At 38.4% G+C, this 26,576-nt stretch overlaps 1 protein-coding gene across 17 annotated transcripts in view; it reads left to right on the plus strand.

The window, feature by feature from the left end:
• The window catches only part of WNK1 (WNK lysine deficient protein kinase 1), a 147,559-nt gene extending 121,046 nt beyond the window's left edge, over nt 1-26,513 (plus strand). For 3 of the 17 annotated variants that reach the window (XM_063095926.1, XM_063095932.1, XM_063095971.1), the window contains 20 exons: nt 654-935; nt 1,626-1,723; nt 1,829-1,991; nt 2,625-2,741; nt 3,152-3,325; nt 3,562-3,619; nt 3,757-3,879; nt 4,397-5,838; nt 7,012-7,095; nt 9,128-9,211; nt 9,933-9,993; nt 12,115-12,188; nt 13,377-14,038; nt 14,687-14,889; nt 16,355-16,549; nt 17,459-17,551; nt 19,968-20,009; nt 21,516-21,587; nt 22,949-23,136; nt 23,609-26,513. In XM_063095926.1, the coding sequence (XP_062951996.1) occupies nt 654-935; nt 1,626-1,723; nt 1,829-1,991; nt 2,625-2,741; nt 3,152-3,325; nt 3,562-3,619; nt 3,757-3,879; nt 4,397-5,838; nt 7,012-7,095; nt 9,128-9,211; nt 9,933-9,993; nt 12,115-12,188; nt 13,377-14,038; nt 14,687-14,889; nt 16,355-16,549; nt 17,459-17,551; nt 19,968-20,009; nt 21,516-21,587; nt 22,949-23,136; nt 23,609-23,926 (4,533 nt within the window). In that variant the 3' untranslated portion in view covers nt 23,927-26,513. Of the gene's footprint in view, nt 1-653; nt 936-1,625; nt 1,724-1,828; nt 1,992-2,624; nt 2,742-3,151; nt 3,326-3,561; nt 3,620-3,756; nt 3,880-4,396; nt 5,839-7,011; nt 7,096-9,127; nt 9,212-9,932; nt 9,994-12,114; nt 12,189-13,376; nt 14,039-14,686; nt 14,890-16,354; nt 16,550-17,458; nt 17,552-19,967; nt 20,010-21,515; nt 21,588-22,004; nt 22,032-22,948; nt 23,137-23,608 lie in introns of all 17 variants that reach the window. The other 14 variants (XM_063096009.1, XM_063096014.1, XM_063096029.1 and 11 more) reach the window with 12 other exon arrangements.
• Nucleotides 26,514-26,576: the final 63 nt, after the last annotated feature.

Raw genomic sequence — 26,576 nt, forward strand, 5'->3', positions numbered from 1 at the left:
ATTGTGTTCGCTAGCAAAAAAGGAGGGCACCTGAGGGTTTGATTCTAATAGTAGGCCATCAAGAACTTGAAAACCTAGTAGTTGAATCAGAATAATTAGCAGTAACAAAAGTTGTTGATCTCAACTAGAGAAGCTAAAATAATAAAATTCTGAGAAAGGATAGGGTGATGATATCTGATGATTCGTTACCCTTTTTTCTCAGGACACCTCCAGGGAGCAAAATGGTTCTCTCAGTATTCAGTGTAAGCTGATTGAATGCTAGATATGATTAGTAGAGTACCTCAGACCACTATTTTATATATAGGTAGTGTAAATAGAGTAGCCAACATGGAAGAGTTTTTTGTCTCTTCCATTTACGATTGGCTAGAAACTAGGTATTTTTCTAGAATATTAAGTCTGTTTGTCCTATTTAAATATCTTCAGGAAGAAAAAAAATCCAATTTAAAGTATGATTGTAGTGTCCTGTCTCATAAATTGGAGCCAGTCTACTATTTCATTTCAGGAATTATCTTTAAATAGTCTTTAGATTAGTAGAAAGAGATTGAGCTACTATTCTTCTTTGCTGTGTGCTTTTTTTTTTTTTTGCATGTCTTGCTGTTTTGCTAATTTGGTGACCCAACCGCACTAACTCACCTTCCTCGTTTCTATCACAGGGCTTCCCACCTCGACTACCACCACAGTACCCAGGAGATTCAAATATTGCTCCCTCTTCCAACGTGGCTTCTGTTTGCATCCATTCTACAGTCCTATCCCCTCCCATGCCAGCAGAAGCATTGGCTACACCAGGTTACTTTCCGACAGTGGTGCAGCCTTATGTGGAATCAAATCCTTTGGTTTCTGTGGGCGGTGTAGAAGGACAGGTTCATGTGTCCCAGCCAGCAGTGAGTTTAGCTCACCAAGCCCCCATCACATCCTCCCAACAAGCAGTTCTGGAGGTAAATGGAATTACTGCATGTTTATATATAAAGCATATATATAATGTGATAAAAATGACAAAGGAGAAACATAGGCTCCCCTGGTTTAGAACTCATTTGGAGATTATGTCAAACTAACTTCTGAATGACTTTTTCTTACAGCAGAATGAAATGCCATTGTGGGGGCCTTGTTGCCACTGGCTGTTCTGTTGGGAAGTGAGTGTGTGTTGGAGAAGATTAACCCTGTTAGCACTTCACTTCTCTAACTAGTACTTTAGCCATTATTCTTGTCCTTTCACAAACTCTTGCCGTTGGTGGTCGTGAGAGTATCTTATCCTGCTGTGCTCCCAGCAGTCATTTTTTCCCTGTTAGGAGAAAGATCTGAACTCATCTTTGCATTTTGCTCTGCCTGCCCTATTGCACACTTTTGGTGAAATGCTGGCTGCATGGCAAGTTGTAGTTTCACACTGCCCAGCAAATATGTTGGCTGACCTCACATCATGCAGTCTATACCAAAGACTAGTTTTAGAAACTTCTTTTGGAATTTTAAGAACACTGTCTGTAGATGTTGAATATTCAGAATTACTAGTAAATTTAGCGCTTCTAGGAATTAAGGGAGGGATAAGGAAAAAAGCAAAGAATCACTTATTGGGGATTGTGAATGATAAAATATATTACTTCCAAAATTTGAATTATCCTTTCCATTCACAGAGTACTCAGGGAGTCTCTCAGGTTGCTCCTCCAGAGCCAGGTCTAGTAGCACAACCACAACCTACCCAGCCTACCACTTTGGTTTCCTCTATAGACAGGTATGTAAAAGTAAAATTCTCTTGACTGGTAGGTAAAATGGTATGAAACTTCAGATTATCAGACTTTTAAATCTTATATTGTACAACTGAACTTTTTTTTCAAAGTGCACATTCAGATGTTGCTTCAGGTTTGAGTGATGGCAATGAGAATGTCCCATCATCCAGTGGAAGACATGAAGGGAGAACTACAAAACGACATTATCGAAAATCTGTAAGAAGTCGCTCTCGTCATGAAAAGTCTTCACGCCCAAAATTGAGAATTTTAAATGTAAGTATTGCTGACTTGTGGGCTTTCGTCACTGAAAAGGATTTTAGAGGTCCGAATCCAAACCACTGATTTCATAAAATAAACATACCTTATCTTTACATGATAGGTAACTTATATTGTATTCTCCTCATTAAATCTGTATAATCCTTTTCAATTGACTGTCACATTTTTCAGATAGAAAAAATGAAAATGTAGCTTACAAATGTATAATAGGATCAATAGTTAATAGCATTTATATTTCCAAGGCTCAGGTGAATAGAGGAAAGTTTAGGATCTTCTAATTACCCAAATGATATTCTTAAATTCCATATTTCTATAATAAGGCACTATTTTCCTTTTGGAGGAAGAATGGAGAATTTTGGTTTGTAGAAAAAAATGCTGTACATTTGTTCCAGCTTCTTCAGTAGAAGATGAGTAGGTAGCTAAAAGGCTGATACCTGTCTTCTCACAGGTTTTCTTAACTATGAGTTGAAGATGCAAAGTGCTGGTGCTCCAAGGAACAGGGATAGCACTATGATTCCTCAGACTTGAATTTGAGTGTTAATCTGCATGACTTCTCAAATTCAGTAATAAAGCTGAATATGTTCTTCTAAGATGAAATACCTTTTCTTTTCTCTTTTTTTAAAAAAATAGGTTTCAAATAAAGGAGACCGAGTAGTAGAATGTCAATTAGAGACTCATAATCGGAAAATGGTTACATTCAAATTTGACCTAGATGGTGACAACCCTGAGGAGATAGCAACAATTATGGTATGTCCGCATTTCGAGTTCCAAATTTTTCTTAGTACTTGATCTTAATATCCATTGTCCAAGGCAAATATGCAATATTTTGTCATTCGTGTTTATTTTGACAGTTGTGTACAAGGATACTTCAAAAAGTCCATGGAAAGATTCATATTATCTTCCAGTTCTATTTTTCCACAAATTTTTTGAAGTACCCTCGTATTTATTTCATTATGAATATAACTAGCACACCCCACCTGTGATTTAGAGATATTTTTGTCTAGAACATGTAGATATTGAACTCTTAAAAAGGGAGAGGCTAACTTAAATATCAAACAAACAGTAGTACAGGTGGTATGTACATAGGGCAGAAGTCATGAAAGTGGTAGCTTGAGAAATATTGTACTAATCAGACTGATAACACATTTCTTTTATAGGTGAACAATGACTTTATTCTAGCAATAGAGAGAGATTCATTTGTGGATCAAGTGCGGGAAATTATCGAAAAAGCTGATGAAATGCTCAGTGAGGATGTCGGTGTGGAACCAGAGGGTGACCAGGGATTGGAAAGTCTACAGGGAAAGGATGACTATGGCTTTTCAGGTTCTCAAGTAGGTTCAACATTCCCATAGAGAAGCTTTGTTGAATTAAAATATTTCCGTAGTGCTAAATTGTCCATGCAAAATGTCCAGTGATATCACATTACATCTTTGACTGAAAACAAACATTTATGTTATCTTCACGTGGTAATTTGCTTTGCCTAAGTAAACATTGAGATTATATTTGAGGGTGAATTTGTTTTGTTTTGTTTTTTAAGAGTGAATTTAATAACTTTTGTTTGTTGTAGAAATTAGAAGGAGAGTTCAAACAACCACTTCCTGTATCTACCATGCCACAGCAAATAGGTGAATTTCTTTTCTTTCTTTCTTTGTTTTTACCTTTGACTAAGAAGTTGTGTGTGCCAGTGAGGAAATCTTGAAGCATCATGTTGGGAACAATATATATAAAAATGCAATTAAGAGGTTTGTTTCTTTTTGGTCAGACGTTCCTACCAGTTCTTTAACTCAAGTTGTTCATTCTGCTGGAAGACGGTTTATAGTAAGTCCTGTGCCAGAAAGTCGATTACGGGAATCGAAAGTTTTTACCAGTGAAATATCAGAAATGGGTAAGGAATTAATTCTACAACATTCTTATGTAGACCCTATATCATACCTGCTGTGTTGGAAGGTTGGTCATCAAGCAGTAGTTTATGATGATATAGATAATAAAATGTAGAAAATTGAGATTAGAACCAACAGGTAGATGTATGGAGGAGGGAAATAGGTGATGAATGAGAGAATTAAAGAAAAAGGCTAAAAGGAGGGCCATACGACATATAGCCTATGTGGTAGATACTGTAGTATGTGTTTATTTCTGCATTTACTACTATTATACTTTGAGGTTACTTTGTTTTGTTTTGTTTTGTTTTCAAAAATCAGTATTCATACAAGCTGACTTATTTGATCAAACTACTATTTTACTTTGCAGTGTTAGAGCCTATCATATCCTTGGGAGAGGTTTAAACTTTGTTGGTATGTGGCATTGTTGGTAATCCAAACACAGGTTGTTAGGACAGTCTTTTGAATTTGCCCTTTTTAAAATGGGCAGGTTCTTATTTTTTGTTTGCTTGTTTTTCTTTGCAGTTGCTGCCTCTACATCTCAAGGCCCTGGAATGAACTTGTCTCACTCTGCTTCATCCCTTAGTCTACAGAAGGCCTTTAGTGAACTTAGACATGCCCAAATGGCAGAAGGACCCAATACAGCACCTCCAAATTTTAGTCATACAGGACCAACATTTCCAGTAGTACCTTCTCTCTTGAGTAGTATTGCTGGCGTCCCAACCGCAGCAGCAGCCTCACCTTCAGTATCAGTCCCTGCAACAAGCAGCCCTCTTAATGACATTTCCACATCGGTAATTCATTCTGAGGTTACATTGCCCATTGAAAAAGGGATTGCTGGAGTTACCACCAGCATAGGCATAGTAACTTCAAGTGGTCTCCCTGTACCACCTGTGTCTGAATCACCAATACTTTCTAGTGTGGTTTCAAGCATCACCATACCTACAATTGTCTCAATGTCTGCAACATCTCAGTCAGTTCAGGCCCCCACATCTGGGAGCAGCGTTTCTAGTACGGGTACTTTTCCTTCTGTAATACTTTCAACGACTTCAGCCTCTGCAGTGGGCAGTGCTGCTGCCCCAGGCGCTAAGCCTCCAGCTGTATTAGCTCAGCAAGCAGCAGGCAGTACTATGGGGGTAGCTACATTAACATCAGTTTGTACTACCACTCCCTTCCCAAGCATAGCTTCACAGCCGTCCCTTCAGCTTAGCAGCAGCACCTCTGCTCCTACTCTAGCTGAAACAGTGGTGGTTAGTGCACACTCCCTAGATAAAACATCTCATAGCAGTACAACTGGATTGGCTTTGTCCCTCTCTGCACCATCTTCCTCTCCTGGGGCAGGAGTGTCTAGTTCTATTTCTCAGCCTGGTGGGATGCATCCTTTGGTCATTCCATCAGCTCTAGCTTCTACTCCTGTCCTTCCCCAAGCAGCAGTACCTACTTCTACACCTTTGTTACCCCAAGTACCTAGTATCCCACCCTTGGTACAACCTGTTGCCAATGTGCCTGCTGTACAGCAGACACTAATTCATAGTCAGCCTCAACCAGCATTGCTTTCCAACCAGCCCCATACTCACTGTCCTGAAATAGATGCTGATACACAACCCAAAGCTCCTGGGATTGATGACATAAAGACTCTGGAGGAAAAGCTGCGGTCTCTCTTTAGTGAACACAGCTCATCTGGAGCTCAGCATGCCTCTGCCTCACTAGAGACATCACTAGAGACCACTGTCGCACCAGGCATCCCAACAACTGCTGTTGCACCAAGCAAACTCGTGACTTCCACCACAAGTACTTTCATCCCACCAAACAATTTGCCATTAGGAACAGTTGGTTTGTCAGTTATACCAGTGGTCACACCTGGGCAAGTTTCTACCCCAGTCAGCTATGTTTCAGCTCCAGTCAGCACTACATCAGGAGCTAAATCGGCACCTGCTCCTTCAAAGCCATCTTTAACTAAGGCTCCGGTAAGATTCTTCTTATAGAATAATTAGATAAATATGATCACTATTTTCTCCCTAATAAGTGCATTTTTCACCTCAACCTTGCAGATTAGAAATGAAGAAGTTATAAAGGTACCTGGCTTATACTGAGTAGGAATTTAGTGTCAAATTGAAGGCAATTTTAGGGTATATGTACATTGAACATAAGATTTTTCTTTTTTTGGAAATATGGCAAGATTTGGGGGTTAATTGTACTGCTCAATTTTCTAAGAAAGTATAATTATCAGGTAGAATGTAGGCATTTCTTTGAATTGGTACAAATTAAAGAAATCTGTATCCCAAAAGAGAGCAGTCAACAAAATATACATATTAACAGCAATTCACAGTATTCTTTTCAATGAGAATGAAGCAAATTTTCTGCTTCGTTGTAGACCCCACAGATATACAATTTGGGGTTTATAAAAAATTGGAAGTTGGTGATGAAATTGATACAGAGGAGGAGGAAATAATCTAATCCTAGGAATAAAATAATTAGAACGTATTTTCTAATTGTGCTGTGGTGGGTTTCCTCTCATTCTGCCATCTTCAACCTCTCTCATCTCCAAATAACAGGGCTGTATTATGTCCTTTCTTGTATGCTTCAGCCATCTTTCTGCATTGCCATTGATGTGAGATTCTTTTTATAGTAGGGTAATATAGAATATTCACTCAGAATGGAAATTGCTTGATAGTATTAGATTTGCGATGTCTTTTGTTATCAGACCTGCCCCTTGGTTATTTCTGAACCAACTACTGTTTTCTTTTTTCAGAAAAGTCTTATTTTTCTTAGCAAATAAATACCTGATAATACTGTACCAAATAAGTGGCTCAAGAATATCTGGACTGTGCCTCTTATGTGCATACAGTCTTTGTTCTTTTTTCCGTAGGGAACAACCTTTTACTATATTTTACTACTCTTTTTATAGGTATGTGCTAGTAACCTCTGTAATAGTAATAGTATCATTGGTTATAATGTCCTCTAATTAAGACAGAAACCACACTGTAACCTAGGTGATACGCATTTTTTAACAAATACATTTTATTCTTATGCTTCTGCATTCAAATTAGTTGGTTTGCTCTTCAGTATATAGTCTTATGTAGTCTTCAGTATGTAGCATTAGTGTCTCATGGACTTGAATTTCCCTTCATTGTCTGTAGGTGCTGCCTGTGGGTACTGAACTTCCAGCTGGTACTCTACCCAGCGAGCAGCTGCCACCTTTTCCAGGACCTTCACTAACTCAGGTGCCCCCAGACTTAGCAGATTTCTTTCTGTGCCTCTGTGTCTTTCACAAAGCTTATTTAAATTCTCCATTGCATGATCTTGGCTTCTGGCTCCTATTTGGCTTTGACTTAGTAACACCTTACTTTTATAACAGTGTAGCTAATGACTCAGGCTCTAGAAGCTTTATAGTTCTTTTGTTTATAATGTTGCTTCAGGTAAGGAAGAAAATATCAAAGTGGACATTTTGCCAGACAAATATGATAATTTCTTTTATCATTCACCCTTCTGAGTGAAATTGAATCTTAAAAGTGAGGTTAGGTTCTAAGCCATTGTGGAAGTAAACAATTATATACACTCATCCCCCTTTATCTGTGTGGAATTGGTCTAGGACCCCCACAGATACCAAAATCCTCAGATGTCTGAATTTCTTATAGAAAATGGCATAGTATTTGCATATAACCTATGCACATTCTCCCATATACATCTCTAGATTATTTATAATACCTAATACAATGAAAGTATTATATCAATAGTTGTTATACTGTGTTGGTGTTTTATTTGTATTTTTATTATATTGTTTTTCTATTATTATTCTCTTCCCTTGAATATTTATGACCCACAGTTGGTTGAATAGAACCCAGGGATATGGAGAGCCAACTGTATAATCAAAATTAACTTTAAAATGTCTTTAGAAAAGAGATAACCGATATACCTGATATATCTTTTAATATAAAAATCACACAGCTCAGCAAGATGCTAACATGAGATGACTCAGAGGAACTGAGACCAGCAACATGAACTTCACATTCCCATCTCACACTCAGTTCTGCTCATTAAGTACAGTGGTGGTCCGAATTACCTGTAATGTTTTAATTATTATTTCCCTTTTTCACCCCACTCACCACCAATACATTTAATTGAATTCTCATAAAGAAAATACTTATTATGAGTACATTGTAACCATGAAAAAGTTTCTAACATGGGGCAAGCTAGTAAACTTTGAAATTAAATTAGTAATTTATCTTGGATTCATATGTAAGAAAAACATGGTAAATTGCTTATTCAAGAAGCCTAGTCTGAATTCATCCCTACTTCTTTGATCCCAATATACGTAGAACATAATTTAAGGAACTTGCCACAATAAGGTAATAATTTCAACAGAGAACCCACTCCATTGCCACCAGATTTTGAAAAAAATGCATTGTGAAAGTCTGTAAATTGGGAGTTTTGTTTTAAACTTAATTTTCTCATTAAAAAAATGTATTCAGATTCCTAAGGCAGTTTGAAGTGTGGAAAGAAACAGTAAATGAGACACGTGGAGAGGTTAAGGGGAAGTGGTGGATAGCGCCTACATATAGTGAGAGAAGCATAAATGAAGGCTGTATAAGAATAGGTTGATAGAAGCCAAGACAGATGTAGGACTGGAGACTGACAAGGGTGAAAGCTAGCCTTGGGTGGATAGTAGTAAGGCATGGTTAACAGCATGGAATGCCCAGACATCTTTGCTGCCATCTGTAAGGTAGAAGGATGTACATTGTAAGACCTGAAGAAGAGAATATCCCTTGATTTGATAGTGACAGAATATGTTAATGCCATAATTTATTCACAAGGACAAGTTCTCAGAAAGGTGTATAGAACTGAGAAAGAAAATAGGGAACCTGGGATACAATTAATCTACCAATAGATCTTGATACATATTTCAGGATATATTTTTTTAAAAAGGACAAATAACTTTTTCTGTCACTTTGGGTAACATCACACATAGAAGGTAAGAAAAAGAAGACTGAACCTGCAAAAACATAAATATAACTGAATTACTGTAAGGCTTGAGTGACTGACATACAGTCTTGAAAACCTGGTAAATCATCAAAGCAATATACTAAATTTAATATATTGAGTGCCCCCCACCTCTCTATATTGAGTTTTTCAGTGAAGATAAATGTTATGTTGTTCCCATCTAAAGCATAAAATAGAATGTCCTGTTTAAATTGTCTATGTACAGTTGCTCTGAAGGTGCCAGAGAACTAATTTACTGTGATTGTTTGCATTCAGTCCCAGCAACCTCTAGAAGATCTTGATGCTCAACTGAGAAGAACACTTAGTCCAGAGACCATTGCAGTGACATCTGCAGTCGGTGTAAGTTTTGAAAATCTTGATAAAGTCTCCTCATAACCCTAAGGTGTTATACTCCTGAAACACATACTGTAACCTAAACCATTATTAATACCTTCAACACATATTCAGAGTCCCTGCTTGTTCCAGCCAACAGAAATGATACAGATTAATGAAAGATTAACATTAAACCAGTAGTATAACTATGGAAAAGATTTTATTTGAAAGGTATACTTATTGTCTTACCTCTGGTTAGATTATATCACAGATTAATCCTATGGATTTTGTATTTATGCTTTGGAGGAGGCTAAACTTTATTAGACAATAACGTTTTCTATTTTTTTGGTTTTTTGGCGACTGGCCGGTACAGGGATGACAGCCTGACCCTTGGCGTTATCAGCACCATGCTCTAACTGAGCTAACCAGTTAGCCCAACAATAATGTTTTGACTAAGACTACTTTTCTATAAATATCCAAGTTATACTGTTAAGTATCCTAGGAGAAAAATTAAGAAAGCAATAAATAAGAGTTAAGACTTGAAATTTCTTCTTTAAATAGCAGCCTTTCTTTACAACAGACTAATTTTTAGGCTGTTTAAAAAAAAAAAAAGGAAAATTCCCTCATATGTGCTTCTTTACATATCTTTCTGCCCTTCTACAAAGACCAGACGAAAGGCAACAGGGCAAAAGTTTAAGAGTGACTAGAGCTAAAGATTCTGTGGTATTTGTGTGTATGTGTTTTGCAGCCTGTGTCCATGGTGGATCCGACAGCAGTAACAGAAGCAGGAGCACAGCCTCAGAAGGATGGTGAGAAGGATCCCTCTTCCTTTTATATTACTACTTATAGTCCTACCTATAACTGATTATAGAGGTTTATTTCAAAGACATATTCTTGAGAATGTTGGTGTATTTGAGACTATTATAAGGAGCAATTTTTAAAAATTTCATGACTGAGGAGCATTGATACTAAAATCTAAAGCATAAAATATTAGCAAATTAATAAATCTTTTGTGTTGTTTTTGGAGAACAGGGTGTTATACAGGGGAAAATAATAGTGTCTTAGCATGAGACCCTTTGTTATTATCTAGGCCAGATCCTTGCTATGGGAGATGATGATTAATCAGTTGAAACATTATTTTTATTTTTAAGGCGATTACATTCTGAATTGACTCTATTTTAAAAGAAATCATTTGGAAATCAATGGAATAGACCAAAAAGTCTAGAAATGGACAAATTAAAAGGGAATGTAGATTATCAAAAACATGTTATATACCTTAAATATATACAGTAAAAATAAATAAATAAAATTACAAGTTCACTACCATCAAAAGGGAGAATGTAGAATATGAAAAAGATGGCCTTTGAAATCAGTGACAAAAAGATGGGGTATTTCAATAGATGGTTTGGGACAACTGGGTAGCCATCTGGGAAAAAGCAAAGGTAGATCACTAGCCTAGACCAAAGTAAATTCCAAATGGATGAAAAATGATATTATAAAATAGTAACATAAGAAAATATAAGAGGAATTTTTTTTCTTTTTTTTTTTTCTTAACTGTCTAGAACAGGGTTAATATTTTTCTATAAAGGGCCAGATAGTAAAAATTTTAGGCTTTGTGGGCCATTACAGTCTCTGTCATAGCTCACTCAAATCTCCTGTTGTAGCCCAAAAGCAGCAGTGGACAAAACATAAATGAATGAGTTTGGCTGCATTTTAATAAAAGTTATTTACAAAGGCAGGGGGCTGAATCTGGTCCAAGGATTATTGAAATAGAGGAAAGAGTTGTTAAGTTTAATACCCAACCTAGAAGCAAGCAGTAATAGATTTAAAACTTTCTGCATGGAAAAAAAGCCATTGAGTGAAAGGTAAATAAAAAACTGGGGAAATATATATATTTATGGGCGGGAGTTGTATATTCATATCACAAAAAGGAGTTGTTTTGCTAATATAAAGAGTTCCTAAACTTCAGCATTGACCAAAAAATCATCAAAAGATACAGAAAAAGAAACTTAGACATGAAAATATTTAACTTCCTTAATGATAACAGAAATGCAAAGTGAAACTACAAGTAATAGCATTTCTAACCCCTCATTGGTAAATTCAGGGACTTAATAGTCACCAGTACAGCCTTTTGATACAGCCTCTGAGGGGATTGGTTTAGTAATGTCTGTGAAAGTTTTAAATGGAAATGATTCAGCCTTTCCATTCTTAGGTACTTATTCCACAGATCTGTAAGAGAATATTTATTAGAGCACTTTTAAAATAGCAAGAAAGTCTGAATAATTTAAATGCCCATCAGTAGGAACCTGATTTAAAATATGGTACATTGAAAAATGTATATGTGCTGCATACGTACAGTATAACACTGTGCAGCCATTAAAATGAATGAGGCATTGATATGAAATGATCTCTAAGATATATCATTACATGAAAACATCTAAGTCAGTGTTCTATTAGCTATATAAAATAAAATATGTGCATCTCTAGAAGGAAACTCAAAGAAGGGTTGTCCCTGGAGAGGAGGACCTGGGTGGCTTTAAAGATGTTCAAAACTACTTATCAATGATTGTGAAAACTGTACTGCCCTGGTCTGGGATTTTGCCTAAGTGTTGCATTGAGGAAGTAAAATTAGCTGCTTTTCATTAAATAATGGGTCTTTAATATCCTGGGTAAAATCTCATCCTTCCCTTTACTTATGTATATCTCTGAGTTAAAGATGAGTAATTGAATTTTTCCTGCCCATTAACCTTTGGTTTTCAAGTATCTCTTAATGTTTTAGTTAAAGTAGGGGGAAAGAAGGTAAGGAAGTTTCCCTGCCTCTAACAACTTTCCTCATACACAGGTCCATTTTGCTATATTTTTGGCCAAAGGGAAAAGGTAACTAAATAGAGATGCTTATTTGTTTTCCCTCTTCCTTGTATTTGTTTCAGTTTCTCAAGGCACAGAAGGCCCTGTCTTAGCAACTAGTTCAGGAGCTGGTGTTTATAAGATGGGGCGATTTCAGGTAACTGTCACTTTTCTTTGCCTTCTCTCTTTTGGGGGAATTGTGTATATAATAAAATTATTACTTACCTATGTGCTACATAATTGCCAATCCAATGATGTAATTATTTTATATAGTACTGAATAGCTCTTTTTATCATTTTCCCCTCATAAAAGTAATGCATACTTATTAAAGAAAATATACAACACTTACAACAGTAGAGAAATAGTAGATATTCTACTGTGTACCCACTCCCCCCCCCCCAGACTACTTTTTTGGGATGTATTTCCTACTCCTTGTTCTCTGTACAAGTGTGTATCTAAAATTGACTGCTGCTTCTCCTCCTCCGATTGATATTTTATAGCTTTTTTTTTTCCATCTAGTAGTTGGTTTACCTAACCATTCTCCTCCTGCTGGTCATTTAGGTCATTTCTAATTTTCCAACATAATAAGTAAAGTAATACTAAACATCTTTGTGTATAAAAATGTTTTCTATATTTAGGATAATTTTCTTAGTATTAATTCTTTAAGTGAAAATAGTGAGTTGGCAACAAGCAATACTATCACTTTATTTTCCCAGCTAGTCCAATAAATGAGCGTTTTCTGGCTTTTAGTACATACTGTTAATAAGCAAGCTTTGCAAATCATTTTTTTACTCCTATCACAACTACTTTCAGATTATTCTCGTGATAGCCTTTGGAGGATAGTAGGTGATATTTTCCTCATTTGTAAGCTGAGGTTCTAAAAGTTTGTGGTTAGGCTGAGTTTGCATTTGTTTGTCACGGACAAACCAGGCCAAAGATCTAGATCCTCCTTTTAGTACCAGTTGTGTTGATTCTTGAAGCTTAGCTGGCATTTAACATTTATTGGATTTATATTTTGTACTTTTTCTTACTCACAAGCAACCATCAAGATTCTGTTATTCATATTTTGCCCAAGACATGAATCTGAATCCTGTGTGTGGCATTTACTTAAGTTTAGCCAGCCTGTCAGAATCTGCATCGTAGTACAGATATGTTGTTCTCTATAATGGTATTCAATTTATTTTCACAGTCAGAGATGGAGGGACTGAGTAAGGAGATTAATCAGCCTACTCATTGGCTGGGAAATAAAGTGATTCCTTTTATTTATTTTTTTAATGGTCCATACTAGAAATTGAATATTGGGGACTTCAGTTTTTAGTCTCATTTTATCCTCTTTTTTTATTAGGTTTCGGTTGCAATGGATGATGTCCAGAAAGAAGGTAAAAATAAGTCAGAAGATGCAAAGTCTGTTCATTTTGAATCCAGCACTTCAGAGTCCTCGGTGCTATCAAGTAGTAGTCCAGAGAGTACTCTGGTGAAGCCAGAGCCTAATGGGACAACCATCCATGGCATCTCTTCAGATATGCCAGATAGTGCCCACAAAATTCCTGCCTCAGAGGCAAAGTCAGAAATTGGGCAACCTACCAAGGTTGGACGTTTTCAGGTGACAACTACAGCAAATAAAGTGGGTCGTTTCTCTGTATCTAGAACTGAGGACAAGATTACTGAGGCAAAGAAAGAGGGACCAGTGGCATCTCCTCCTTTTATGGATTGGGAACAAGCTGTTCTTCCTGCTGTGATACCAAAGAAAGAAAAGCCTGAACTGTCAGAGCCTTCACATTTCAATGGGCCATCTTCTGACCTGGAGGCTGCCTTTCTAAGTAGGGATGTGGATGATGGTTCAGGTAGTCCACACTCTCCTCATCAACTGAGCTCAAAGAGCCTTCCTGTCCAGAATCTAAGTCAAAGCCTTAGTAATTCATTCAACTCTTCTTACATGAGTAGTGACAATGAGTCAGATATTGAAGATGAAGACTTAAAGTTAGAGCTGCGACGACTACGAGAAAAGTAAGTTTATTTTCTCCTGTGAAAGAATGTGGCAGATAATTGTTTTAAGACCTAGATCCTGGTGCCAAGATTAATATTCTTTCCACTACAATATGCTGATGTCTTGTGTCTTTTAAAGAGAAGGTGATATGCAAAAGCTAAAGTTATCTGAATACAGTTCATTGGGTTGTCTTGTATTCAGAAGGTCTCAACATTTCTAGTTATAGGACTTCTTCAGCACTTTTGTGTTGTTACTGTAATATTATTTTTATTAATAGCACTTTTTATCACTGTTAACGACTCTTGGCTATTCATTAGTCTACCAAATGAATCTGGTTATGTCACTGGGATATATGATTATGTTGGCAGGTTTTATTAATTATATTTGGCAAATTGGATCAGAGTATCAAATTCAGCTATCCTGCCTATGAACTCAAAAGTCAGGAAATCTTTTTTTCCTAATTCATTATCGACCATTTGTTGTGGGCTTGGAACTTGTTGGAATATGGCTCGGGTAATGTAGGCCAGCAAGATGAGTTGATAAGCTAGAATCTCATGGTACTACATTTGGGGAAAAGGTTAATTAGTAAGTAAATACTTGAATACAGGTTTAAGAATGTTTGAACGAAGATGGTTATATTTTGAATTACGTTTGGTTATCTTTTGTAGACATCTTAAAGAGATTCAGGACCTGCAGAGTCGCCAGAAGCATGAAATTGAATCTTTGTATACCAAACTGGGCAAGGTTCCCCCTGCTGTCATTATTCCCCCAGCTGCTCCCCTTTCAGGGAGAAGACGGCGACCCACTAAAAGCAAAGGCAGCAAATCTAGTCGCAGCAGTTCCTTGGGGAATAAAAGCCCCCAGCTTTCAGGTAAAAGCCCTGGACCAGGTCAGCCATGGCTGTCTCATCTTTTGTGTCTTGTCTTCAACTGTATCTGTAACCTAGTGAACATTTGTAATTTCTGTTAAATTTCAAAGGAATTCTACTTTCTGAATATTCTTGCTTCCTTCTCTACTTCCAATATTTACTATACTTCTTTTTGAGTCTCTGGAAGTAGACTGGGTGAGTACAATGCCTTATTTCATTGTAATCCAGATCGCTATCTACTGGTCATCTTCATTTACAGTTGTTCTTAAGGGTAAACATTTAGCTTTAGCTTTATGTATTAACTCATATAACTCGCATTAAACCAAACTCTCGGATAGCTGCAAGAAAATACACTATTCTCTGTTTAGTAAAGTTCAGGTAGATTTTTCCTTTTAATGAATGAGTTGGTCATAACTGCAGCTAGGATAAACGTAAGTGTCATATAGATATTTGGGTGTGTGTTAAGTGGTAACATCTTTGATTAAAGTCTTTATTTCATTTACCTATATTGGGCTAAAGAACTTGCTAGTGGTTGTAATCAAAGGAATAGTTACATCATAATCTCTGGTAATGGACTATAGTTTATTTGAATTGGGATAGATAGAGAGCTTTTATCCTTTATTGAAATTATGGTAGTGGTAACAGATAATTTGTTGAGAAGTCAAAGATGGGTAAAATTAATTTTTACCTTATATTTGCTCTCCAGGTATGTTGGAGAGCATCTGTAACCTTATTAGCATCTCTCCATTCCCTGGACATTTTCACAGATGCCCAAATCTTTTCTTTAGCACAGTTGGACCAATTCAAGCAACTCATTAGTAGAGATGTGGTTATAAGGGAGATCAGCTAATTTCTGATCTGATCTCAATCAAATTCTGATCCCAATTTTGACATACTTTTTGTGTGGACTTCTAGTCAACTAGTAACTTGGGAACAGAGAAGTTAGTCAATTTTAGAACAATTGACCTAGTGATTGAAAGCCACCTATCAAGAATAGTTTTAAATAATGATTACTCCTTAGTCACCTATGTCATTTTTTGACACCTCTTTTGTATTTGATATAATGCATGTTTACAAGAAAATTTAAGCAGAGACTGCCTAACAAACAGATTTGTATCACGATCCAATATCTTTTCTAATAGGGTAAAAAAAAAAAGCAATCATGGAATTGCAAAGTGGAATTCTTGTATCCACTGCATATTCTAGTCTTCTTATTCACCTCAGATTTGTGAACCATCTCTGTGTTCTAAAGCTGAAACTTGCCTGGGATAGTTGGTACAGCCCTCTTGCCTGTCAGTTCTTAGTGTCATTTCTCACTTACCTTCCTGTTAGTGAGGACTTTGTGCTTCCATCAGTTTATAGTTTTTCACCCATCATTAATCACTCAATTGATGGAATGAGAACAGTGCCTATTGGTAGCATTGGGAAAGCTGTATGGGTTTCCTCATGCCACGTTATCTTTCTTCAGGCAACTTGTCTGGTCAGAGTGCAGCTTCAGTCTTGCACCCCCAGCAGACCCTCCACCCTCCTGGCAACATCCCAGAGACAGGGCAGAATCAGCTGTTACAGCCCCTTAAGCCATCTCCCTCCAGTGACAACCTCTATTCAGCCTTCACCAGTGATGGTGCCATTTCCGTACCAAGCCTTTCTGCTCCAGGTCAAGGTAAGAAATCAAAGCAATCATCATCTTCCAGAAACATTAAAATGGAGGTATTGTCATACTGGTACAAAAGCCTGATGAGTAACCTTTTGTAAGGTGGGTTGGGAGACCCCCTGACCAGAACATAGCCTGTAATGTGTTGTACATTTACAAATCTTTGAGCTAAAAAGAGAAGTCAAGTGATGATTAGAATTGGTGGGCTCATTGCTCCCATCAGCTGAAATTGCTTTTTTTCAAGGGATTACAGTGAAAAGTCACAACTGCACTCTATATGAATAATTCATTAGGGATTTGGAACTGAAGCTTTAATAGGAGGCTGAGATTGCTTGGACCAAATTCTAAGGAGTTTTAGAAGTTTTTACAAGCTAATGTGCTTTTTAGCCAGTGTAGACCTTTTTAACTTCTGAGTATGGGAGTGGCACACTAAAATAAGTAGTCTTACAATTCAATTTTTTATTAGTAATCTATTTTCCAAATATAGTTTATTAATGATCTCTCAAAACATTCCTGCAGAGGAAAGAACTTCTAGTAACATTACAACAAGAATTGAAAGGGTTTGGGTATGTGGGTGGAAAAGAATGAAAAAATGTAGGTAACTAGTTTAGTTGCCTTTGCCACAGTTTCCCAGAAATTCGAAATTAGATTGTCTCGTCACAAGATGAATATACTTGGTTGGTAAGGAGTGTAGACTAACTATCATTATTCCAAATGAGAAAAGCTTCAGCATTTTGCAGGTGGAGGGAATTGAGGCCTAATATTTCCTGTCTTACATATCTGACCTTCCCCCAGAAGCTTGTTCTTCTGTGTGTCATCTTAGTGCATTCCGCCACTCCAGCCCTCAAGTTTCTAACATCTTGTAGTTGTGTTCTGTCTCTTCTCTCTCTGTTCTTCCCTGTTTTTCCCCTCTCACAGGCTGTGCGAAGTTTAACTGTGCATCTGAACAGGTGACATTCAAACCTGGTGGCAGAAGGACCCGATTTCTGAGTACGCCCTGCTTGGCTCTTTGTGTGTAACATCTTTACTCCTTCCTCGTCTCTGTTTTTCTGCTGCTTGGATCTGATGTTTCATGCAGTCCATTTTCATTTGTCTCTTTGTGTATATCATCTACTCAGTGGCTTGGCTGAACTACTATTACCCTCAGAAGTTTGGGTGCCCATGTTAATTATGGTAAATAATGTGTTTCTATAGACTTCAAAATAACTTTCTGGTAGAATTGCGTCTTCATAGATCTGTGACAGAGGTTAGATATGGTATCAAGGCTGGAGACTGCTGGATCATTTAAAATAATGAAGAGTGAACTCCATAGTCATACTCAGTGCTGTCTCCCTGCCCTGACATTAGAAGTGACAAAAAGCAGCTTGACCACTGATGCACTTAGGTCCGGGCAGCAGGTAAAAGTTAGACCCTATTTTTTTCATTCTTTTTCAGAGTAGGTTGAAATCTTTTTTTCTTCTAAATTAAGCCTAAGCATCTACCAGCTGAAAAGATGCTAGAATCTCTTTATTGGATTCTTCCACCACTGTGGCCCTCTAATCCCTTTAAATAGGTAGTACAAAAAGGGTTTTAGTGTGGTTATTCTGATAAAGCATTAATCTTACTAAAGACCAAAGCCCAGCACCCGCAAGTGAAAATTGTCTAACATGATTGATTGCTGGGTTTTCCCAGCCTTCTACTTAAAAACAAGGAACAATAGCAAGTCACCCCATCTACCCTGTATGTGAAATGAAGACAGTGCCTCTCTGAGGGCTGTTGTATAAATCAAATAAGATCATGTACACAGCAGGCAGCACCTGGAATCACTCATGGCTCCCTGTGATCAGCCAGCGCCTGCCCGGCACATGGTCTGTAAATGTATACTGAAATAAAATTTTGACAAACAAAGCTCAAGTAGAAAATGTCTGGTAGGGTTTAGATAAAGAACTTCTCTGTTAAGGCCTCAAACTTCTGATGTGGTTATGAAGTGCTTTTTAAATGCATGTGCTAAGGACGTCACTGTTTCTGAGTATGGTTCAGAGGTCTTGGGCCTCTTCATGGTGGGAAGAATTTACACCCTGCTGTGTTCTCTGTGGTGACCTGATTTAAAGGGAAGTACAGCAAATCTACTTTTGTGCATTGTGTTTAACTTTCATTTCTCTCACTCACACATTTGTAATCCTTCTAGTACCCCTCTGCTCTTTTTCACCTGAATTAGTGATGGATTGGCTCTACCTGAGGCAGTCTTTTACTGCTTTCCCCCACCCATCACTAGTCTAGGACTATTTAACAAAGAAGTGGGTAGAAGGATGCAGTTTTCCAAGCATGTGTGATTTTTGACCACTCAGATCAATAATTTTTCTGGTTAGACTAACCTGAACTATGCATATTAGCACTTGACACTTAAATAAGCATTTAATTTACATGTCCATCAAGAAAGATGAAAGGACATTAATAATCGGAGACAGGTGCTTTGAAGTAGAATGTGACATGTCAGGCCTATGATAAAGAGCCTGAATGTCTGAAAGGGAAGAAAACTAAGGCTTCTTTTTGTGAAATGTAATGTGATAAGTACCAATTTAATTAATTCTATAAATTCTCATCACACTCTTAAAGGTAGGTTGTATTACCCCTGTTGCTCAAATGAAAGTGGTTAGAAAAATTAAATCTTATCACTTCCCTGTGTGTCTTAAATGAGAGACCATACATCTGTTGAAGGCACATCAGGATGTCATGTAAGCCTGGTGAACAGATATCAAGAGGCAGACTTAAAGAAATATGGAAAGAAAATAGATACTTATAAGGTACTTATAAAACCTTACTTGATTAGATATATTATTACATGCTTTCAAAATAGATAGTGGTTTGAAAGCACGGCTTGGCTTAATGTTCTATTTATGTGCAGGGGTTGCTTGTTTTCCACATACTTTTAAATTTTTTTCTGGAAGGGAAGGGGTTAGTATATATGTCTAGGATGTGGAAATATAGTAGCTAATTTAAATTAACTTAAAACTGTCAGCCCACCTTGGTAGGATTGCTAGTGCATTTAATAGAGTGCTTTTTAACAACCCAGCAGGAGAAGCAGGAAGTGGGACAGGGTCAATGGAAACACTGCTTGGGTTTTTTAAAGTCAAGCAGTGAAACCTGAGAGACTGGAGTTCCTCCCCCATCCCAGAACCTTAATGCAGGCATTTCTTTTAGATGCAAAGATTGGGTGTGGAAACTCAATTTCTGTCAGCCAGTTAACAACACCCATAAGATAATCGTGTTAAGACCAACAGCCAGTTAGATACATCCCATAGAATATCTACGGCAAGGGCTACCAGGTCCTACCCAATCTGTCTCCCCTTCTGCTTTCTCTTGCTGGGCCTTTGATTGCTATTTGGATATTCTAAATATTTTACACTGATATTTATCTTTAACACATTGCTCTCTCTTTGTGCTTCAGGGAAGATGGTGAAAAAAGTCTGTCCTTGCAACCAGCTCTGTAGTAATTATCTTTTCTTTCTGTTACTTTTGGTCCTTGATTGCAAAGCCTGTTATCCATGAGTTCCTTGAACTCTGAAGCCTCTCAGCTTCGATTCCTAACTTCCATGTATCTCTGCACCCTTTTCTAATATATACTTTAACATGCTTAATTGCTAACTACTGGCTATTCTTCCAGATTGAGAAATCACCTCATAGTCAATGCTCTCAGTGATGACCTCATGTGAGCCTAGCTCTGTGACAGTCATAAATTGGTAATGCCCATGGATGTGTATAAGGAAATCGGGGACGCTAATACCTACAGGAAAGAGAGTTCTTTAGTCAGCAGATATGTACCAGGCATCGTTCTACCCCACTGGAAAATCAGCAGTGATCGAAGTGCATGCCCTAAACATTGTTTTCATTGTAGTGGGAGGTATATGCTAGATTGGTGAAAAGAGAAATATACTCCTTTTAGTATATTTATATATACTATATAAATGGCTTCTTATACTGGTGGCTTCTCATTAGAGTGCAGATAGTTCAACAACCCAGCAGTTCACCTGTGAGGCTCTAGATAGGGTCAAGAAGAAAACTCTGTGTGCGTGTACTTCAAAAAGTTCATGGAAAGATTTGTATTATCTTTTCACTCTATTTTCCATAAACTTTTTGAAGTAACCTCATACAGTTTACCCCCAAGATTCATTTTTTATTTTCTCCAGCTAAAATACATTTCCTTTCCCCTGCCACCACACTCCCAGATCCTAGTAACAATAACTATTGTGAACACATTTAACTGCCACACTTAAACTGCCTGGTATCCAAAGTATATATATATGTACTACTTTTCAGCACTTTTCAGAAGAACTGAAAAAAGGAGTAGAGGTTAGTCAGCACACTCTCTGGAAGTCCTCTCTTCTAGCTTCTGTCAAGTCTCCTTTCCCAGGAGTTAATATTTGGTTAGAAAGGGATATGTTTGTTTCATTCTTTAACAGAAAGCCTGTTTACAGAAGCCAGAATAAGGTTAACTGTATGGGTGACTGTCCCTCATGGGATAAACCCCACTTTCAGAATCCACTGTTGGATAATATGTTAAAATGAAAAATGAAATTTAATTCTAAAGGGGCCTCACAGCATCCAGGGCGATTAGCATCAGACTAGAGAGGTGTGACTCCCGGCATGAGCTCTTTGTGACTAAGCAGTGCTCACTGCTACCAAGCTTCTTGTATTTGGCTTTTGACAGCCCTGCTCACTTATGGTTATTTGGTTTTTGTTTTGATTATCTCACTCATTACCAAGCTCACCAAGCAATAATCATTCAGCCAGGATGACAGTCCTCATGCATGTGACGTGCTTGCTTTCTGGTTTTCATCATTATCATGACTGCTCATCCTGACTGCCTGTGCTTCCCTCTTCACTGTCTCACACTCGCTATTCGCTATTCGAGGAAGGCTGTTTCCTGTGCTTTTGTCCTCTCCACCTGGGTTTTCTGTACTGTAGGAGAACTTGCATTTCCCTTTACACTGTGCAGTAGCAATCCCCTTATGGCTCCAGCGGGCACCAAGAAGTGAGCTGACACACAGTTCCGTGTCTTGCCATAGTGGTAAGAAGCATGTGACCTTCCTCACTCTGCAGCTTCACCTCAAAATTAGCTGTTCCTCTAGCACAAACATGCTTGTGTGTGCTGCTCTCTGGGTGGTTGGATATAAACTTAACTTCAGGCTAGCAAGGAATTTTTTAAAAAGGGCTTTTAAGTGGCAGGGTTGCTTTCAGGTGTGCTGCTGTGTGCTGGCGCTCCTTTGACGTTGAAAGCAGGAAAATGCGTGCAGTTATTTAGCCCCCAGCATTACTTGCGTATCTTAAGGCCTAATAGCTCACAATTTACTTTAGTAACGTTTGTTTATTCTATAGCAAATGTGAGATCTGGTAAGAAACAAGGGGGTGAGGGGGAAAAAAAATAACAAGACCATGACTCTTCTTTCCCTCTTCCCTAAAACGTGCCTCTTCGAATAATCTTCAGTGTGCCCTCCAGCAGAGCCGAAATCAGGCAGGACACAGATTCCTTCTTCCTTTCTCATCAAACCATAGAAATAGAATTCCTCCTTCACCACAGCCTCAAAGCTTCCTCCTCCCCGCACCCTGCCTCAGCTGAATTTTCCTGTCGCTTCTACGTGGGAGTGCTTGCTGTTCTGGGAAGAGTGGGGAGAAGGGGTGAAAATCATTGAACCAATTGAAACTGAGGTCATCTTCAGGAAAACCATGTCTTCCTGGAGTTGAAAGACGCAGGCACACCATATAGTCCCTTGCTCTTGAGTAATTGTTCTTTACTCATGGAAAATTGGAAGAGATTGAAGTCTTAACTCCTCCCAAGTTTATGTTTACAATTTCATATTTATGGGTCCACATGAAGAAGTTTTTGAACAGAATGTGCTACTCTTATTACCTCTTTCTGTTAAAGAATGGCTAAAGAACGTGGCAGTATCCACTTGGTTCAGGAACCTCGTCTTCTCCTTAGCTAAGCATCTATCTTTGCATTCCCACTCCTGCTTTAACCCTACCCAGTGCATAAGAAATCATTGTTTGCCCTGCATTCTGCAGAATTCCAGAGCAACTAGCCTTGTTAGCCATCTCACACCTCCCTCATTGTGTGATGCTGGAAATGCATACTGGCTGGCAGTCCCAGTACTCTACGACACTTATACACAGGCCCTTTGTGCCTGTCAGCATCCTGAGTTGTTCAGCCGTATCCGCAGCTACTGGAGAGAAACCGGTTTCATTACTCTATTATGCCAGAACAAATAGCTGAATAAAACCTTGGAATCTTCCTTTCTTGCATGGCTTCCCAGTTCACCCTCTTCCCATTCTGTGGCTTGCCATTTATCATCCTGTGAAGTTTTCCCTCTCCCTGAAATGATAACCAGACTCCATTTAATGCTTGTGTTCTGTGGCTCCTTATAACTCTAGGGACCAGCAGCACAAATGCCGTTGGGGGAACAGTGAGCAGCCAGGCCGCCCAAGCTCAGCCTCCTGCCATGACGTCCAGCAGGAAGGGCACGTTCACAGATGACCTGCACAAGTTGGTAGACAACTGGGCCCGAGATGCCATGAACCTTTCAGGCAGGAGAGGAAGCAAAGGACACATGAATTATGAGGTGGGTCTTCCCTGTTTGTGTCAGAACACCTGACATACATCTGAACCAAGTGATGTAAACTGCCGAGGCTGGTACTTGATGTTCTATACCACCACCTTCTTTAGCAGCGCATGAATTTTAACACTTAGAAAAACATGGTAAAAATTACCCAGATACCCTTTTATTTTTCCTTTCCTGAATCTCTACCTTCTTTTTAGCTAGATCAGTTTTTTATTCTTCCCTTTTCCTTCAACACCCTGAACTACATGTGCGTACACCCACAGACACATGACACCCTCCCCTCCTAATCAGAAGAGTTCTATTTGGTAAGAATAAAAAGCCAGTAAACATTATGGAAGGCTTCGTTTTGTTTTGCTGTTCCTCATAATAACAGAATAATCCCAGTTCTAGAGTGGTGTTTTAGTGCCACCCATCTTACATCCGTGGGTGTTAGGCTCACACGAAACTTTACATGTAATTGTTTTGTTTTCAGGGCCCTGGAATGGCAAGGAAGTTCTCTGCACCTGGACAGCTGTGCATCTCCATGACCTCGAACGTGGGTGGCTCTGCCCCCATCTCTGCAGCATCAGCTACCTCTCTAGGTCACTTCACCAAGTCTATGTGCCCCCCACAGCAGTATGGTTTTCCAGCTGCCCCATTTGGCACTCAGTGGAGTGGGACGGGTGGCCCAGCACCACAGCCACTTGGCCAGTTCCAACCCATGGGAACTGCTTCCTTGCAGAATTTCAGCATCAGCAATTTGCAAAAATCCATCAGCAACCCCCCAGGTTCCAACCTGCGGACCACTTAGACCTAGAGACATTAACTGAGTAGATGTAGGGGCAGGAGATGGAATGCTAAGGGGAGGGTGAGAGGTGAGAATGGGAAAGTAGCCTATATACTAACTACTAGTGCTGCATTTAACTGGTTATTTCTTGTGAGAAGGGAATGTTTTTAATACTGCTTTCAGCCCTCAGAGTGGAGAGTCTCCCTCCCCTCCATTTGTTGGAGTGGAATGAGAAGGAAAGAGCAGCTTCTTGTGACAGGGCAGCTTCAGACTGTGCTTTCTTGCTTACATGTACCCAACAGCGAAGCTAGGGCTGGCCATGAGAATCTTGTTGATTGGGAAGCTACTCAGAGAGCTCAGTGGAAAACCAAACCCCATTGTATGTTCAAGTGAGTGGGTGGAGCTCTTAATTTTGGTACATACCCCAAATCCCTTACTCCCTCAAGAATCTAAACCACAAGACAAAAAAAAAAAAAAAAAAACCATTGGGCTCTCTCCTACCCTGCCCCCAACCCTCTGTTTTGTTTTTGTTTGGGGTTTTTTTGGCTCTTTGGAACCCAGTGAAAAATTCCAGGGGACTGGGGTTGCAACCCTTTCTTATCATAGGTCATTAGTGCTTTAAGCAAAAGATATTAGCAGCTTTGACTGCAGCATTAGCAATTAGGAAAAAAATTAAGTTCCCTGCGGACATATAACTTTGCCATCAGTTTTGATGTGGAAACACTGTGATATATAAATGTTGTTGGACAACAGTAGTTTTAAGAGTAAAATATGAAAGGTTTAAAAAGTTCAAAAAAAGCTAGCTCTGTTCTTTACTTATTGAGACACTTTAACTTTTTCCTTTGTATTTCCATTGTATTAGATAAATAAATGTGAATGTAAAATTGTATAAATTACTGTACTTGAATACTTCTGTTCTCCCAGTACTGCTTGCTGGATATTTTAGTGCCTTGGACTTCTATTGCTTCAGCCATTAGCATCAATTTTACAAATCAGCAAAGGGCATGTGGAAGGAAATCTTAGGTCCATGTGACCCCCGTCAGTGGATATGCCAAAGGGAAATTGAAAGTATTTTTTCAAGTCATTCAACAATTTTGTGTAGAGCAAGTGTAAGATGAGTAGGGTGAGAAGTTGACATCAGTGGTTGAAAACAGAAAGTTCTGTTTCAGGAATTGTGAGGAGAGGGGCATTACAACAACACTGGGCAATTTAAAAGATTAAGGGTAGTGTGTTCTGAGAGAAAAAGAAAGCCTAAAGAATGGAGGCACGCACTTGTTTTGAAGATAATATGATGCCTGGCCAATGATTATCATAAACCTTACTTATTTGAGCTAGGCTTGAACAGATGAGACCTAGAAGAAATGGCTGAACACAAAGAGGACGGGGTGGGGGCTAGTTTTTAAGTTGGGAAAGGTAATAGTCAAAAGTCACAGATGGAGAAAGTTGCTCTAAGAAAAACTGCTTGGATTGTTTTCCTCTTGTTGCACATGTACCATGCATTTCTCAGCTTGGGGTACTATGTTTTGTGGAAAGTGGACCCACATTTGAATTGATAAGCATTGTAGGAAAGAGTGCTTATTCCTACCCATTTCCTCTGTTCCAAATGGCTGCAGGATAATAATCTGTTGTGCCACCTTTGTTTCTAGAATTACAATGAGTATAACTATTCCCCTTAAGTAATAACCACAGCCAACCAGTATTATTTAGTGCTATGACTAGTTGTAATGGGAAGTTCTGTTATTTTCAGAGCTTTCCAGGAATATTGTCCTAATACGCCCTGTTTGGGATCTCTATTATCTCTGAAGATGGAAAAGAGGCTAGGATTCTTCTCTTGACTCTGAGTTGGGAAACTGACGTCTTACAACCTTGCCACAACGATAGGAGGAGCCTGGTGGCTATCTGAGTCCTATTCATTCCTTTCTGGACCCTGTTTTCCTTATCAGGTTGGCCTAGTCCCCAGAGACGCAAAGGAGAGCTGAAGGTTTTAGGAAGGCAGAAATGAAAAGGGTAGGGGTCTCAGGCCCTGCTTCAAAACTGTTTACGTATTTATTTTGTGCTTATAATTCTCGGGGAGAGGGTAAGAGTAAGGATACAACAAAGAAGGTGCTGAGTAAATGAGAAACGGACCAGCTAAGGTGAATGAAACAAAACTTCTACCAGAGAAATGAGGGAGCCAAATGCAGCATATTATTGTTATTTTGGTTTAACGTTGAGATCTTTTCACTCATACACAAAAAGAACGAACTAGTTTTATTTACTGTTGATTTTTCCCCCTCCTGTGGATGAAATAACTGAAGCCTAGAGGAATGAACTAGTGCTACTGAACTGTTTAAATTATTTTTGTGTTAATAGTACACTTTGAATATCTTTTTCCACATTAAAAATCTTTCTGAATTATAAATGTTTTCCTTACATTATTTAACAATGTATACTGTTTTAAAAAAATAAACTGAATTCAAACCTTGGGGGTTTCTCAGCAGCTGTTAACTGTACATTTTGCACTAACTCTGGGTGTTGCGCTTCTTGTAAGATTGCGCTTGTGCTTCAGTTTGTTACCTTTGTAGACTTATTTAATGAAACCATTCAAATAAACCAAACTTGCTTTTGTTGAGCTGTGGGGTTTTATTTCCAGCAAATTCCCTTTTGAGTTGTGTACAATTTATAACTACATTCC

Source organism: Cynocephalus volans, chromosome 1 (assembly GCF_027409185.1).
Source record: "Cynocephalus volans isolate mCynVol1 chromosome 1, mCynVol1.pri, whole genome shotgun sequence".
Lineage (NCBI taxonomy): Eukaryota > Metazoa > Chordata > Mammalia > Dermoptera > Cynocephalidae > Cynocephalus > Cynocephalus volans.